The sequence below is a fragment of the Schistocerca nitens genome, chromosome 5 (genome assembly GCF_023898315.1).
Source record: "Schistocerca nitens isolate TAMUIC-IGC-003100 chromosome 5, iqSchNite1.1, whole genome shotgun sequence".
NCBI classification, from domain to species: Eukaryota; Metazoa; Arthropoda; class Insecta; order Orthoptera; family Acrididae; genus Schistocerca; species Schistocerca nitens.
The window spans coordinates 443,746,565-443,763,995 of NC_064618.1; the positions used below are offsets into that span (position 1 = coordinate 443,746,565).

At 39.7% G+C, this 17,431-nt stretch overlaps 1 protein-coding gene across 1 annotated transcript in view; it reads left to right on the forward strand.

The window, feature by feature from the left end:
* LOC126259911 (cell growth-regulating nucleolar protein) overlaps positions 1-17,431 on the forward strand; it is a 65,063-nt gene that overhangs the window by 16,205 nt on the left and 31,427 nt on the right. The window contains exon 3 of the mRNA XM_049957001.1: positions 11,984-12,212. Coding sequence (XP_049812958.1) covers positions 11,984-12,212 — 229 coding nt within the window. The remainder of the gene's footprint in view (positions 1-11,983; positions 12,213-17,431) is intronic.

Genomic DNA, 17,431 nt, shown 5'->3' on the forward strand with positions numbered 1-17,431 from the left:
CTTAGATGAAGAAGAGACTTAAATGTCTCGGGGGAAAATATAATTATAACGTTCTTCTGAACATTTTCATGTCAATGTATTTTCATTGCTATGTATTGCTGCAATTTGTGTTTTATTTAGCTAAAACAAAGCACAAATAAAATATGCATGTCAATACTGAAAAAGCTCCTTTCTTGAGACTTGCAGTTGGATAGAACAACAAGATTTTAATTTATTCTTCGTCCCCTGATGGTGCTATGGATTGTTGTTTTATTTTTCATCTTCTGATGATTCCAAGGATTGTTTTTACTGTTTGCACAGCGACATTAATTCATAGTTGAAAATGTTATTCCCGGATCTCCATTTACATGTTTTGTGTCCTGTAAACAACCAACAGTCTCAGAACAATTAAGTTTATTTAGTAGAGATATTAAGATGACAGTCCTGTTAATGCTGAAAAATTCTCTCTCAAGTAGCATCATTAACTTTCACTGTTACAGGTTAGTTTTTGTGAAGCATAAAGCCAGTGCTTTTGTAATATTCTGAAGAATGTTTTTTGAATGTTGGTCAAAAGCAGTGCAGTGGTGTATAGCGCTCACTGATATTGGCTTATAAACAGTTTACTTGTTGACACATTTTCTCACATTATTTGTCTTTTGACTCTCAGATACAGCAGCCTGCCTATTCACCTTAGAGTGAAAATTGAAACAAAAAGACGCACATTCACGCTTGACGATAACCGCTTTCGTAACAGCTTGTAAGTAGCACATTGAAAGGTGTCTGATGGGTCCATCGTTCAGTTTCTTCACATATCAGATTTGCCCAGAACACTTCATGTCTACTCCCCTGTTTTTTTTTTTTTTTTTTTTTTTTTTTTTTTTTTTTTTTTTTTCCCCCCAGCAAAAGCCAGCAATCTAGCAGTTGTAGTGTCAAAATTGCGTGGTGAAACTAAACATTGCAGTTTCTGTTGCTAGTGCTAAGCACCGATTATGTCAGCATTTCCCCTCCTACATCTCTGCCCACCACAACGACCAGTCTTGTCTTTTAGATTTTTGTTCATCCTTTTCATCAACTGTTTTTGAAGAATGTCAACGTGAAGAAATAGCACACTAGTTGCGTTTATGGTTTTTTAACTTAACTGGTGTGCTGGTTCTTCATATCGGAAATCTTGTTATTCCATTCACACTCCCCACCCCTGCCGACACCCCCCCCACCCCCCGGGTGTCCATTTCATTTTCATTGAAAAAGGGGACATTTAAAATAAATTTGAGAAAAACCTGGTACAATGAAGAAAAAAAAAAACGGGACATAAATATTGTATTGACTGAATTTAATACACATAGAAGTTTACCTTTACAACGTACACTCAGATGATCCCAAATCACTTTTTACAATTATTCTGCTATCACCGTACTTTTCACTTTTATGTACTTTATCAAGAAGTGCATTTTCGTTTGAAATTGTATCATAAAAGTCAGTACACTATACACCATTAAAGTGTTTTGACAATGAGCAAGGCCCTCACTGTTTCAACTTTCATTCTGTTGGTTTCATCTGACCACAAAGAGTTCACTAATGAAAACACACGTTCCACAGCAGCATTTGACCCAGGAATTGCCAGACAAAACTCCACCAAATCAACCACGTTTTTCATGTTAATGTTTTTTACTTTCGAAATAAGCAAATATTTTACACCAGTAAACACTTTCTTTGTCTCCTTCTTCACTTTTTATGAAGTTCTGTGCACATGAAAATTTGGTACAATATTTTTAACAGAAACACAACAGTTCTGAATATCCTTCCACTGTAGCTGCTCCTTTTCAGTATTAACCCAGTCAAATGCTTTAGAAGGTGTGAGAAATGGTAAATCCCATTTTTAATATACTCAATGCAAGAGTCATAGAAGATGTCAGCATAAATATGAAATTGTTCTACAGTAATTTCACCCTCTTCTTCCACCTTTCTTAGAGTCTCATGTAGAAAGGATGTGAGAAATCTTTCAGATTTTCTACGTTGTAATTTGCCCAATAATTTGTTTATTTCTTGGTAAACTTCCAGTATTGTGATTTCTTGTTTCTCAATACATTTAATTGTCGTGGAGGAAGGTTTTAGCTGGCTAACAAGAAAATGTAGAAGAACAATAGACACAGGGTTATCAAATAATTGTTTAAGGATAACAGGACACTTATCAAGGGAAATGAAATATGGTTTCAAAGCAAGACATATCTCTAAAATTCTTTCCAATGCTGGTAGCAGAGATAGCCACCTTGTCTTGCTGTTTCCAAGTACAGTTTTGTATTCAGTTTCAGTAAACTTACAGAATGACTTCAGAGATTCAACCCTTACTGTATATATATGGAAATGCTGGTAGATTTTTGTCTACAATAAATTGGCAGTCGATGGGTAGGCAGTCTGAGCCAGTTTGCAAGGAATTGTGCACTACATGTGCTGGACAGCTAACACCTACTATATTATTCACTGTGTTCTGTTGCAGTTTATAGAACAAATTGTTTTTTCCTTTTTTCTGCTTACTACCAAAATTGGTGTTAGTGTTGTCTGCAGAAACTGCAATCACCTTTCCCTCAAGATCATATTTCTTTAAAACTTCCAGCACATAATTCTGAAGTAAATCTGAGGTTTCTCCAGATAAATTAACCTATTCGAGCACTTTCACCGTGATGCCATTTTCAGGGGGAAAATACCTGATAAGGAGAGGAACCAACTTCAAATCCAGATTATTTGATGTATCAATCATTACAGAAATGAATCGAGCACTTTTCAGTTCATTTAAAACCTGCTGATCTGCATACGGTGCAATAACATTTGAAATGATTGCATTACATTTTGTGTGTCCATATGTGAATTTAGGATTGAAAAGTTTTTTAACAACTGCTGTAGTACAGTCCATTGACTCAAAGCTATGGTTATGCATTGCACTGTGGTATGTAAACGTAGCTCCTTGTACTGCCAACTGCCTATCCATTTGTTACTGATTTTAAGTTTACATAGTAATCACTCACGCATTTATTTGCTGTTTTCGTTTGATCACTCATGTGATGTTTCTTCGTCTTAATGTGATTCACAATGTCAGACCTTCCACCATGACCAATAGCAAATTTTGATCTGCACAATGTACATTCTACAGTTTCTCCACTACCAGTGATAAAAGGAAACTCGCTTTTTATGTTGCTGTTAAAATTACACTTTCGTTTTGGCATAATGACACAGTGATTGCACAGTGCAAAACATTAAAAGTGCGGTGACGAAAGCCAGAGAGCAAGTATCAGTGGTGTAGAGTATCTCTGGACTGAAAGGACGGATTCAGTGGATCGATTTAGAAGAGAAGAATCTTCGTTGTTATTCGTAACCTATAGTGCATTTAAAATTACTTGCGATTTGTGACAGTTTGGTAGATGTTTGGGGTATTGCAGTTAATAGCAAGTCAAACAACCAGTAGGGTAAAATAGTCTAGCCAAGCGGAATAAAAAAAAAAATAAAAAAAAACGGGACATTTGAGTGTCCAAAAAAAAAAAAACTTTTGGGACAGCGGGACATTTTGGTAAAAAACAGGACTGTCCCGGGAAAAACGGGACAAATGGACCCCCCCCCCCCCCTGGTGCAATCAGAGTTCTTCTTTTGTGCCACATATACTTGCTTCACACAGTCAAAGACAAACAGTGAAAGTAAAATTATATCCTACTACAATTTCAGGGAAACAACTTCATATGTACTCTAAAAATTGTGAAAAAATGTAAAAACAAAAATATCGGCACCCAAAATTGCCGTTTTGATATCAACATATTGGGAGAAAAAATATTGCTGATATGTAGCAATACTTTTTGGGGAAAAAATATCGATATATCAGTATTTTATTAACAGCCCAATCATGTACTATAAATAAAAAATTACAAAAATTGCTGTGTGATCCTCTTGCTTGGTCATTGCAAATACTGATAACTCTTAATCTTCTCCGTAGATGTCATTTAATAACTACCATATGATAAAATACTGAACCTGCGTATCCACAATAATGACAAAAGGAGATGAAAAGTAGATGTATAGCAGTTTACAAATATTACTTGCATTAGACAAACCATTGTTACTTCCATTAATTAACCACTGAATGAAGTAAGTACAAGCCAGCCAGTGAAAAATGCCTTGGAATTGTGAGCCATAAGTTTTACTCAATGATCTCTGTGTCAGATAATACAGGACATACTAAAAATGCCGTATGATGCATGCTGTGAACAACATAGACTACCTTTTACAAAGTAATTGTTGCTAGCACTGTCTGCCTGCGTAGCGTTGCGGTAACTTTACCACCTACCACACAGGGGGCCCGGGTTCGATTCCTGGCAGGGGACTGGGTGTTGTCATTTTCATTACCATTGACTCACAAGTCGCTGAAGTGGCATCAACAAAAGAGGACTTGCAATACTGCGGCTGAACTCCCTCGAATGAGACCTCCTGGCCAACAATGCCATACGACCATTTCCTTGTTTTATTGCTGGCACTGCGGTTTCAATGCATTATGCAGTATTGTGATAATCATTCGTGTTACAAAGCTTCATTCACTTGCACCTTACCTTGAAACGTCTTGGAGCTTAAGTATCCCCCATATGGTATTGTACATTAGATGTGACTTATGCTCCATGTATGGACCAGTTTGCTACCCCTGTTGCATTTTGCTAGATATAATGTTTCCTGGTTTCTTATTTAGTGTCTCATACTTCGCCTCAGCTGCTCACCAGATATGTGTGCAGACATTTGAATTTTAGAAATACACAGCATATGTCTCTCTGGCCAAACAGCATTACCTGAGTCTTTATTTAACTGACTTCAAGATAGCTTGTTGTTACAGTTGCAGATTCTCCAGTAAAATGTGTCTGGTTAGATTTTTTACTAGATGTGACAGTATTGATTTTTTTTATATTTTCCACAAAGTTTTTGAAGCCCTTTGTGAAGTCCACAAGTCTCAGATTGTCCACAAGCGTAATTGTGTTTCAAATCTTGTTTACCAGTCATGTTTACAATTCATGTTTCCTCAGTTGCCTACAAAATCAGCTGTGGCTGTTGAGCTGGAACAGTTGTTGGCAGGCAGCCTCCAGGGAGACTACCGCATCTCTGTTTTACCCAGGCAAGAAGGGATTTGTCTGGACAGACACTTAATTCCGTAGCTGCTCATGGAACTTCTATGAAGCTTAAATCTCTTTCTTATCCTGCCAGTGGTTTGGGTGGTCTGTTGAGCAGTGTGGCTAGTTGACCTGAGACACCTTTGAATGCATTCAGTCTGAATAATGGACCTCATCCTGTGGTTAATAACGTATTTATTGTTGTAAAGTGTTTGGAAGGTCCATTTAAAAATTGTTGCCATTTTACATTCATAAAACTCTAGAGAAGCTTCCAGAGTAGCTTAAATCTATGAAGAGGCTTCATAACAGCACACTCCTGATAGACACACTGCAGGCTAACCACGTAAACAAGTTACTGACTGCAAAACTATTTGGAGAATAACCAGTCAACAGTGAGCTCCAAGCTGGGCTTGTTGTAAAGGAGCTGTGACATGCTGGCTCATTATGGACATGGATACTGCTTTGTGTCAGTGCTTTCTTCATATCACCATCGGTTGCAACTGTCACACTGCATACTGTGTAAATTGCTCCCAACCACATCCCATGTGGTGCAAAGAAGAAGATCCGGAGATTAAAGTGACACAACACCTATCATACTCGGACACAAAAAAGATGCTTAAGGCCACGCACACTTTTGTACAGTTGTTTACCTCAGGGTTGAAGCTGCCTATGCCAAGAACTGATGTTGGTACCATGACTTTGATAGTTGATCAGGGCACCTCCACCTGCACATGTAAATGCAGCTGTAAGCCTGTATCGGTAAACAACCACCGTACGTACCCACCACAGCAATAGTAGTGGCTGTAGAGCTGTGTCGGGAAGGATAATGGATTCTCACAGCAGGCAGTAGATGATATCTAGCAAATGTTTTCTGTTAAAATGGCTGTGCTACTGTCCCCAAAATCCGAGCTGGTGAAGAAAACCACCAGGACTGAAGTCATCAGACCACATTGCGTTGATCCTGTCTGATGGACCAGATGGTGACCATACTTGTGATGGTATGGATGTCAATATCTGCAAGAGGAAATTGGCGAGTCCCTCAAGTCTCCCCCCCCCCCCCCCAACCCCCACCCCTCCACCCTCTTGCCTCCTTTCAATGCAATCTCCCCACCTCAAAGGAGTGACAAGGAAAAAGACTTACCACTGAAATGGCATAAATACTGAAGTGGAACTTTAGAATGGTTTCAGGACGTATCTGGAGGAATGTGTTATCTCGACCGGTGTGTGTGTGTGTGTGTGTGTGTGTGTGTGTGTGTGTGTGTGTGTGTGTGTCTTTAAGAGACACATTTTAAATTCTCTGATTCTCTGAGCAATGTGGCTATGTCCTCCATAAAAACTGTACCTCTTCATCTTGTGTGTTGATTTTAATGCACATAATATGCTTTGGGTCTCTGCAACCATCTGTCCCAGTGGTAGAGAAATTGGGAGCATTCTCTTGACCTCAAGTGCATGTTTGTTGAACGTGGATCAGTACAGTTGGAACACACACTTCAGCACTGCAACAGGGTCGCTCACTGCTGTCAATCTCTCGGTATGCTCCCCAGTCTTGCACATACACACAGCTCAGTGGGAAGTGGTCGACGACTTGCACTGAAGTGACCTCTTACTGGTCTGGATTCACCTGCCAGACAGAGAAATCCGCCACACAATGGATGCATCGTAGGGCAGGCTGGACACTTTACAGCCAACTTGCTGTGTTTTTAGAACACTGACAGCATCCAGGCATGGGTGAATCTTATTACTCAAATTATCCACAGTGCCTTTGGAGCATCTGTCCCACAGTCTTCAGGCCAGATGAAAAGGCAAACTGCCCCTTGGTTGAGTGGCAAATGCCACACTGCAGTCAGATTGAGGTGGGCGGCTCTGTGCAGATTCTCAAGTACCGGCCAACTGGAAAGAACCTCGCATTCTGTCTGGTAGCAAGGGTGGAATGTAAGCAAATTATTAGGGAGAGCAAGAAGAGATTGTGAAAATAGTTCCTGACCACCATAAACCGTTCCACTAGAAGTATAGTTGTACGGGAGGCCATCAGGAGGATTTCTTGGTGCAGCCAGTGGCTGCTGTAATGGGGAAAGTAGGTCTCCAGACCACCCTGCGAGAAATTGTGCAGACAATGGTGACTTATTTTTCCACAGTTACTGCCACTGCCAGTCAGGATTCACCTTTTCGGTGCTGCAGAGTGATCACTGAGAGGGGCAATTAGGGCTTTTAAGTTCCACCATTGATTGAACAATACAACTGCCCTTCTGTCTGTGGGAGTCGGATTCTGCATTAGTTACAGTTTGTGACACATCACCTGGTCTCAGTAGGGTCCATTACAGTATGTTAAGGCAGTTCACAGGACGGAGCAAAGCAATCCTCTTTGTCCTTTCCAACTCATTTGGGTATCAGGTCACTTTCGTAACTTGTGGGGAGAGGTCATTTTAATTCCACTTTTAAATCCTGGTATGGACCAAACGGGTCCAAGTAGTCATTGTAATGGTGGCCCTCACTAGTTGTGTGGGAAAGACCTTGGAGCAGATGGTCAGCCAATGCCTTGTCTTGATCTTAGAATCCAGACAGCTGCTTAGTTGCTTTCAGTATGGTTTCAGTAGCTATCCCTCCACCTTCAATAACCTTGCTGTCATTGTAGCTGCCATGCAACAGACTTTCCTGCACCAGCGTCACCTCCTGAGTATATTTTTTGATATTGAGAAGGTCTATGATATAGTTGGCAGCATATTATTCTCGGGCAGCTCCGTGAGTGCGGTTTTTGAGTATGTCTTCACATCTTTATATGGTCCCCCCTCTCACCCCACTATTTTAGTTATCGAGTTGATATCCTCTCTGGCCATTTTGAGCAGGAGAGTGATACCTCCAAGATAGTGTTGTAAGTGTGACTATTTTTGCCATAGCTATCAATGATATCATGTCCATTGTTAAATGCCCTGTCTAGTGATCTTGATTTGTTGACTACTTCTGTATCGTTTGTTCCTTTCAGGTGTTACAACAACACATCAGTTGCAACTGATTCTTCGTCATTTGGATGAATGAGTGAGTGGAGAATAGGGGTTTTAAATTCTCAACTGATAAGTGTGTGTGTGTGTGTGTGTGTGTGTGTGTGTGTGTGTGTGTGTGTCTTTATTTCCTTTCAGTTGTAAATATTCCTGATTTGTGGGTGAGGAACACTGTTGTTAGTTTTAAAGACATGGTGGGATTACTGGACCTCACATTTAACTAGATATGGTGAGATCACATGTAACTCAAAGCTTATATGGTTGCCACACTTTATAGACCTTAAACAATGCTCCCTGAAAGCACTCAGCATTTTAAAATGTCTTAGCCACAGTTCATGGTGAGTAGTCCAGACTTGTGCTCCAGTTTTATAGGACCTTTGTGCGATTTTGGCCTGATTGTGGGTGCACACTGTACGGATCTGCATGAACATCTTATTTAAAAATGCTGGACGATGCACCATGAAGGACTTGGGCTGGCCACTGGAGCCTTTTGCGGCACCGCTATACTGAGCCTCTGTGCTGAGGCTGGTGAGTCACCACTTCACATCCGGCAACGAATCCTCATGGTGCAACAGGTCTACAAAATACTGACCATACGATACTGGCCTGCATATTGTACTGTTGCTCGGCTACCAATAGAAAACTCTTTTATTCTTGGCACAGAGGAGCTTGGCCATGTGGGATATATGCAGAGGATTGTCTTTTAGGGATTTGTGTGGCTAGTTTTAATGTTTTACACCAATGTTGGAGGAGATCTGCACCTTGTCGTCTATAGAGGCCCGGAATTATTTTAGATTTGATGAATTTTGAGAAAGGTACCACTCCCAGTTTTACATTTTAATCTCTATTTTGTAACATTACAGTTGTATATACAGTTGGCTCCCAACAAGGGGGTCTCCCTTGGCTATTCCGTATTCCCCGACTGTGTCTTCAGGATTTGCCTTCCCTACGGCTATAATGTATTTTCTCAGAGCTCCATGCATTCCTGAAGGCATTGGAGCAGATGAGGTGTTATCAGGACACACAACTTTCTGACCTGCTCTGATTCCCTTAGTGTCCTACAGTTGTTTGAGTGCATGTAGCCATTAGAGAAATTGGTCCAGTTCATGTACGACCAGCTGTACTTCGTACAGTTGCAGGGATGGAGGTATCATTTCTGTTGGGTACCGGACCCATGGAAATTTGGGGAAATGAAGAGGCCGACAAGGCCATGAAGGAAGCCTGTAGGGAACATACTGTGGCAGGATGTGCCATTCCCCTGCAGGCTGTCATTTCGATGGTAGTTCACAGATACATGCAGCTTTTAAAACTATTTCCACATATATTGGCTACATTTTCTACACAGCAACATAATACTGAAAGCAAAGAGTTTGGGAGATCACATTTTTCGCCACAAACTCTCCAAATTAAGTGCAATAGGTTACTTAATCTCAAGGTATAGTACTAAAACAATAAAGAAAAGACCTTTGCCTCATTGTCAGGTTGCTTCCTTAAAATTAGTTGCTAAGGGCTGTAGAGGTAGAAAACTTTTGAATCCCTAAATAGTTGTTTTCAGTTTTCTGTAAAAAAAGAAATGTCCCAGAAACATCCAGAAATTGATGCATCTTTGCTTTGATTACATAAATATATTTTTTGAGATATGCAAGACGGCAAAATCTTCAGTTTTGGCATCTCATCTCCATGCCTCATGCAGCCAGCCATGTTTGACAAGGTTACACATATAAGTACGATACAGCAAAACTGTCTGAATATGATTCTTGAGAAAGAACTGTAATTGGTTGGTGGATGGCTCCACCACGTGACTTGCTGTAATGTCAGTCACAGAGTAATTGAAGTACAGTATGTGTGATATCCGGGTTGAGGATAGTTATTGACAGCAGTGTTAATAGGTGACATGCTTAACATTAATTCCTTGATGGCTTCTTTGAAAAGAACGCTACAGATGTGTGTCTTTTTCTCCAATCAAAATTGTGTTCTCTACTGTTCAGATTACCGACAGTATTTTAAATAATAATGTGTCCTTTTGTTTTTTTTTGGGTTACTTTGCAGTTGTACCACCTTCTTCATTAGGGTAACTGTGTTATATGAGATCAATAGTAGGGATTTATGTAGTGTGACTATCTCTCTTAATATATGCTCAGTACATTTCATAGATCATAAGCCAATTGCATCTGAAGGTGTTCACCAATGTAAACAGGTATGTGGTGCTTTGCAGTTTAGTTGTTGTCAGCGAGTATTGTATGTGAACCAGAAATATAAATGAATCCTCAATTTCATTCAGTTTGCTGTTGTAATATCGCCACCAGCGATCATTTTTAACTTCTGAATCTTAATATGCCACATTCACAACAAAGCTTAATACTTTTTTGTATCTTGAGTTAATCTCAAATTATCTGTAGATGCAACTGAAGAAATAACTCGCTCTATCATTTAAATTGGTGGTATTAACATGAGTTTGGATCCTGAGATGTACATGCAGTATTTTAATCTCGGCTTGGTAGTAAATTCTTGTAACAAGAACTCCCCAAATCCTACAGTTGGTTGCTAACTCAATGTGGTTGCAGTGTTGGATCTCAGAAAGTATGTTAAAAATCTGCTCGAAAAGTCAATTATTCACCTCAAGATATTTTAAATAAGTGCATAATTCAAGCTTAGTTCACTGAGTCCAACTTAATTCACACTAGATCAATCTCCTTCATCGTAGTTTTCTAAAATCAGAGGGAGATTGGGTTGCCAACTAAGTGAAGAGGGAGATTAGGTTGCCAACGAAGTGAAGTTACATTTGACTTTCCATTCAAATATGCAAGCTTGAAGTTAATTACATTCTTTCATAAAATCCAAATAGATATCCAATCCACACGCTTCCAAAAAACACAACTAAGAATCTTCAGATAAATTTTAAAACTGCTCACATTTTATTTGCAGCTTGTTGTACAAATAATTGTTATCTAACTTCAACATAATGTCATACAGTGTGCATACATGTAATCCAACTGTACTGTTCCAGTCCGTGATACAAACTCATCTAGGCTGTTTGAATACTAAGCAGATTTACAGTTTATAATTTAATTTTTTTATTTCTCAAAAATTGGCATTGTGAGAATGTGACTGTCGTCACAGTCTCCTTTTTGCATCGTTTATGAAACAGAAAAAAAGTCACTTGTAGTTCACTGATACAGAATACATTAATTAACAATAAAACTTAATAGTTAAAATATTCACAATCTTTACAAACCACATATCACTATCGCTGGCAAGAAGATAATCACCTCATGAAATGTTTTTGTCGCATTTCAACTTGTAATAGTGGAATTACTGCTTTTAACTTGATTTTGTTAGTGTATAATTATTGTATGCTGATGGGTAGTTCTTGGTGGTTCAGTTCCGTATTTAAGAACAAAAAACAATTTCCTGGCTTGCTGCTGAGGGAAAGTGATCTGTGAGGATAAGGTCATGAGAAAACTATCCAACCAGGTACGTGACCACCAATAGACTACAGACATGGGCACAAGGACAGCCAGTCTCGAAGTATTTTGTACTGCTTTATGTAGTTGACATAAATGACTGCTTCGCAACCTGTGCTCTGTTAATCGTTTCCCATCTCCCTCTTTCTCATCCTGTTCCTCCACCCATGCCCCTCCCCTCCCCTTCCCCACCACCCATTTCTCCAAGAACAGTTTTCTGAATAATTTTGCAGCCTGGAATGCTCACTGCACCATTTCCATAATGGCCCTGCTTTCACTCCCGTCTAGACCCTGTTCTTCACTTCTCCTGTTGCCATATACTTCCATTTAACTTTTATTGCGTCATGCTGAAAAGTTGCGGTACTTGTCAATTGATAACCATATGTTATATGCTTTTTTGTTTTATTTACAGGGGTAATGACTATGTGGCTCATACAAAATGCATAACGGAAGATGAAAAATATTCAGCAAAAGGATTTGTACCAAAGCCAAACTCTAATAAGGGTGAATGTAAGCAGCACGAATGGCTTGAAGTCGTCAGAGGAGTCCAATCGCAAGAAAACTTACCAAAATGTTTGAAGACTGTGTTAGACAGCATTGTTAAATTCGAAAATGTTCCAAGAAAGAAACCAAAGTTTTTGGTGAGAAGCTTTTTATTTTTATAAAAATTAAGCAAAACTATATTTGTGGTGCAGCTCTCACTAATTAGAGGTGGAAGATAATTAACAAGCAACTGAAAAATGACCTACATTATTATACTTGAACTGGTTCTGATAGTATGCGGCAAAACCACACAGAATGCAGTTTGATGAGAATAATTAAGGATGGGTTACTACTAAAATACTTTAGTGGTGCTTTGTGAACAACGTGTTCCCTGGGTGGAGCTAAATGCCAAGCACAACTCGCTCTGGCTTAGGTCCCGAGTTTGATTCTCAGTTCTGCACATATTTTTAATCTGACAGGATGTTCCAGTAATCGAAGTATTTCTCAGATTGTCTTTTATATAGTAAAGAAGACAGGCAAGATTATTTCCTCAATACTTGCAGAGCAACGTAGATACCATAAATTCCATCATGTGGTGCAGTAGTAGGGCGGTTTTTAATCTATTGTAACAGTTGAAAATTTATGGCATCTTATCTGAATGGTTAGCATTGATACGGTTTCATGTAATTGCATCTTCGGTTTCATCCTCATTGATCCATTCATTTCATTGGGTTTAATGCATTTCATGTAGGATATTAGTGGACAATGCTCAACCCAGTAGTGCAAACAGGTCCAAAAAGCAAAACTGCTCACTGATTTAGTAGTGGAAGCAGAATTGAACACCATTTTCTATATTAGCATCTTCATGTGTACTCTGTAAGCAGTTATATTGCATGTGAAGAGGAGTACATAATGTATCAGAATAATTTTCTTATTTCAGGTACTTATCTCCTAAGGTAACCTCAGCCTTTGTCAAGTTCCTCCGGTTCCACTTGACTAGCCTGAATTTCAATAGCACTCGCATGATGCCAGATCAAATAGTAGGTACCCGAACTATTCCCTACACCTTTGCATTTATCCAGTTACTAGATGCTATTTCCTGTGTCTCTCCGCATTTGAAGTTAATTGCATTGCATTGGTGGCATGGTTTATGCTCTATAGGCATTATTATGTGACATAATCAATGGAGAAGTGGTAAACAATAGTATTAATGATGGTTTCATTTGCCAATATGCAGGTATGTCCTTCAAGCTCATCGTTTGATTCAGTGTGGCAGTTAGACTGTAATCCACATCACATTTATGTGCAGAACAAGTACTTCGGTAATTGACGTTACCATATTTTTGTCTTGTTTACAACAAGATGACGATTTCTGCTCACATTCAGTCTTTTTGAAAAGTGATGATAAACTATGCCTTTGGTTTTGTATCCAGTTTTATTGCACTAACATCACACTGTGGCGTGCTTTTATTATTTCACATGATAGATAATCTTTAAATATTACAAGATAATCAGAAAATCATTTGATAGAGCACAGAGTAGTGTTACAGCAAATGCACATTTTATTGCACTCCTACCATAGTACACCCTTCACGTTATGTGGGAAACTGGATGACACCCTTTCCTTTTGTACCCTGTGCGAAAGTGAGTGTCAGTTCATGATTTTGTGTTGCTGTGTTCTCTGTATCTGGATTTTTGCTGAGTGTTGGTTTTTGATGTTTAGTGTTCTAGGTTCTTGGTAGCAGTATTTGTGCTTAAGTTGGTTTAAGTGCTAATGTTCACTGAAATGCTGTAACGGTTGCACTATATTTGAAGTATTCAGTGCGTCCCTGGTTCTTGAAACTTTGAAGGGTATACTTGTTGCTTTTAAGTGCGAAATTCAGCACCAACAGAAAATTGCAAAGACAAATAAGTAGCAAACATCTGATTAAAGGGATTCTGAAATTAACAGTTGGTACTTGTGATTACATTTTAGATGTGTCAGTTTCAAGAGGCATAATGCCAAATGAGATGCTCACAGCTTATGAAACTCTTGGAATTTCCAGTGCAAACCAATTTCAAACATAAAAACTTAGAACACAAAAAGAATCAATGAGTCAGTTGGTGTGCTACCCAGGATGACGTGTTAGTTTCAGATAGCAATTCCATTCACTGCCACAGACATTACAGGTAATTGAATGGGCAGAATTAAGGTTTCATTTTGCAAGGCACAAGCCCGCCTTCGGTCAGATCTGGGTTGCTTAAAGCTTTGAAGAGAAGATACGGAGGATATTATGAAAAATCTTTTGATGAAAATTGCTTTCAGCGATATCCTCAATTTCACAAGGAATTAGGGTACAAATGAAGAACTGCAACATCATCGACTGCTGTTGAGAAAGTCTCTACTGTCTAGCCTGAGAATCTATTCTGGAGTCTGAAGCAAATAACAGCACGATTGTGGAATCGTTGATATGCTGTAAGATGTTCTATAAGATGGTTCCATAGTGCAACTCTACATAACCTTGAGTAACAAAGTCTGAAACCTACACATAGCTGTACAATGAAGATTTTGTACTAATTATCAGACCAAAATGCTTACTGAGAATGTACTAACTGTGTGTGCATGTGCAGAAGACGAGTTATTAGCCTATGGTTTTCAGTTAACAACTATCTTGTATGGATGACTTCTACCAGGATTTCCCTTGTGCCTTCAGTGTCTTCAAACAGGGGTTATCTTCCTACCATGGATTTTTTAAAAGAAGGCACGTTGTGAAGTTCTCTTTAGTGAAATTTATTTATGGCAGAAGTATTTCACAATGCTTGTTCAAGTGGTGTGGAGTTATTCTTGATTATACTGTTTCTGGAATATTGACCACACTTGGTGAAAAAAAATTTCAAAGAGCAAAGGTCATAAGAAATTGATGGAAGTGTGTAAAAATAATTATTAGAACATTAATGGAGCTGAAGGATCAGAAAATTTTTCAGAATTTGATTGATTATGTTCTCAGTTGTATGGAAAAGGCACTGATGTCTTCATTATCATACTACATAATCATCTGTGAAAAGCTTTGTTTAATGTCACTATTTTGTAAAGTGACTGATTTTCTCTATGAACAGTCAGATGTATAAGCATTTTTCTACATCTACATCTACGTTTATACTCCGCAAGCCACCCAACGGTGTGTGGTGGAGGGCACTTTACGTGCCACTGTCATTACCTCCCTTTTCTGTTCCAGTCACGTATGGTTCGCGGGTAGAAAGACTGCCGGAAAGCCTCTGTGCCCTCGAATCTCTCTAATTTTACATTCGTGATCTCCTCGGGAGGTATAAGTAGGGGGAAGCAATATATTCGATATCTCATCCAGAAACGCACCCTCTCGAAACCTGGACAGCAAGCTACACCGCCATGCAGAGCGCCTCTCTTGCAGAGTCTGCCACTTGAGTTTGCTAAACATCTCCGTAACACTATCACGCTTACCAAATAACCCTGTGACGAAATGCGCCGCTCTTCTGTGGATCTTCTCTATCTCTGCTGTCAACCCGACCTGGTACGGATCCCACACTGATGAGCAATACTCAAGTATAGGTCGAACGAGTGTTTTGTAAGCCACCTCCTTTGTTGATGGACTACATTTTCTAATGACTCTCCCAATGAATCTCAACCTGGTACCCGCCTTACCAACAATTAATTTTATATGATCATTCCACTTCAAATCGTTCCGCACGTATACTCCCAGATCTTTTACAGAAGTAACTGCTACCAGGGTTTGTGCCACTATCATATAATCATACAATAAAGGATCCTTCTTTCTATGTATTCACAATAAATTACATTTGTCTATGTTAAGGGTCAGTTGCCACTCCCTGCACCAAGTGCCTGTCCTCTGCAGATCTTCCTGCATTTCGCTACAATTTTCTAATGCTGCAACTTCTCTGTATACTACAGTATCATCCACAAAAAGCCACAGGGAACTTCTGACACTATCTACTAGATGACCTAGTTTACATTTACATGCAGGTTTTTCGAAATTTTCCCAAATTTCTCCACCCTTTATCGTGTTTAAGCGGCTACACAACCACCTAACCTTTGTGCACATCGTTGTGTACCAACCCAAGTTCACCACAGGATCAACATAGCTCATCTTTAACCAACACTTTTTCGACTTTTGTCACACCAGATCTCCAGTTGCTTTCTAGTTCACCTTTATCTCTCCCCATATATTTTTATTTTCATTTTCATTTCAGCCTCATGGTACACTTTCCACCTTCTAATATCATGTCACCCTCACAACGTCCCCACAATGACCCCATTAAGTTTTATTTACATTCCCTCCGCAAACATGCCTTCGCCCTAGCCAGATTACACTCCCATATTTTATTTACTCAGGCCTCACACTTAAAGTTCCCATCTCTGGCTGTAACCCTTCTTTCCATCAGTCTCTATACCAGTTCCAAACTGAACAATCCATTGCCCTCACCCACCTAATCCTTCACCTACACATCAACTCAGCCAATGAACACACCCGTCAACTCCTATCCTTAATAAAAGCCCTCAATCTTTCCTCTCCCACATCCACACCGGCTGTTCAGAGCATCATCCTACAGGCCAACTGCAAATTAGAACAGCATGCCACCCTCCACCTCAAAAAACTATCCAATCTCCTGGTTTCCCACCTCTAGAAAGGCAACTCACCCACCCTTCACAACCTTTCCAGCAAACCACAACCTCCTCTCATTGCACACAGACCCAGTCTCTCCCATCTACTCAATCTCCCACTTCCAGCTCCATTCCCCCCAAAACCTCAAAATTCTGATCAATACAATCTGGAACCACAACACGCTAATTCAGTAGTTAACCTTTCCTCCAAACCTCTCTCCCAATCCGAAACCTCTGTCCTATCCAAAGGCCTCACCTTCAGCCCTACTCCCAGATTCAACCAAACAGCCCTCATCAAAGATTTACTGTCCTACACTCGTATTCTCTGCTGGAAATATCACTTTGCCACGAAGAAAAATGATCCTAATCCTACTCCTTATGATCCAACTCCCCAAGACACTATCCAAATTGAACCCTGCCTGGAACAGTTCCGTCTTCCGTCACGGCGGGACCCACCTCCTCTTCCTCAAAATCACCCTCTCCAAACCTTCCAGGAATTTCTGACTTCCAGCCTTGCCTCTCAATCCTTTCTTTTCCATCAGTCTACTGACTGGTTTGATGCGGCCCGCCCTGAATTCCTTTCCTGTGCTAACCTCTTCATCTCAGCATCTCAGAGTAGCACTTGCAACCTACGTCCTCAATTATTTGCTTGAAGTATTCCAATCTCTGTCTTCCTCTACAGTTTTTGCCCTCTACAGCTCCCTCTAGTACCATGGAAGTCATTCCCTCATGTCTTAGCAG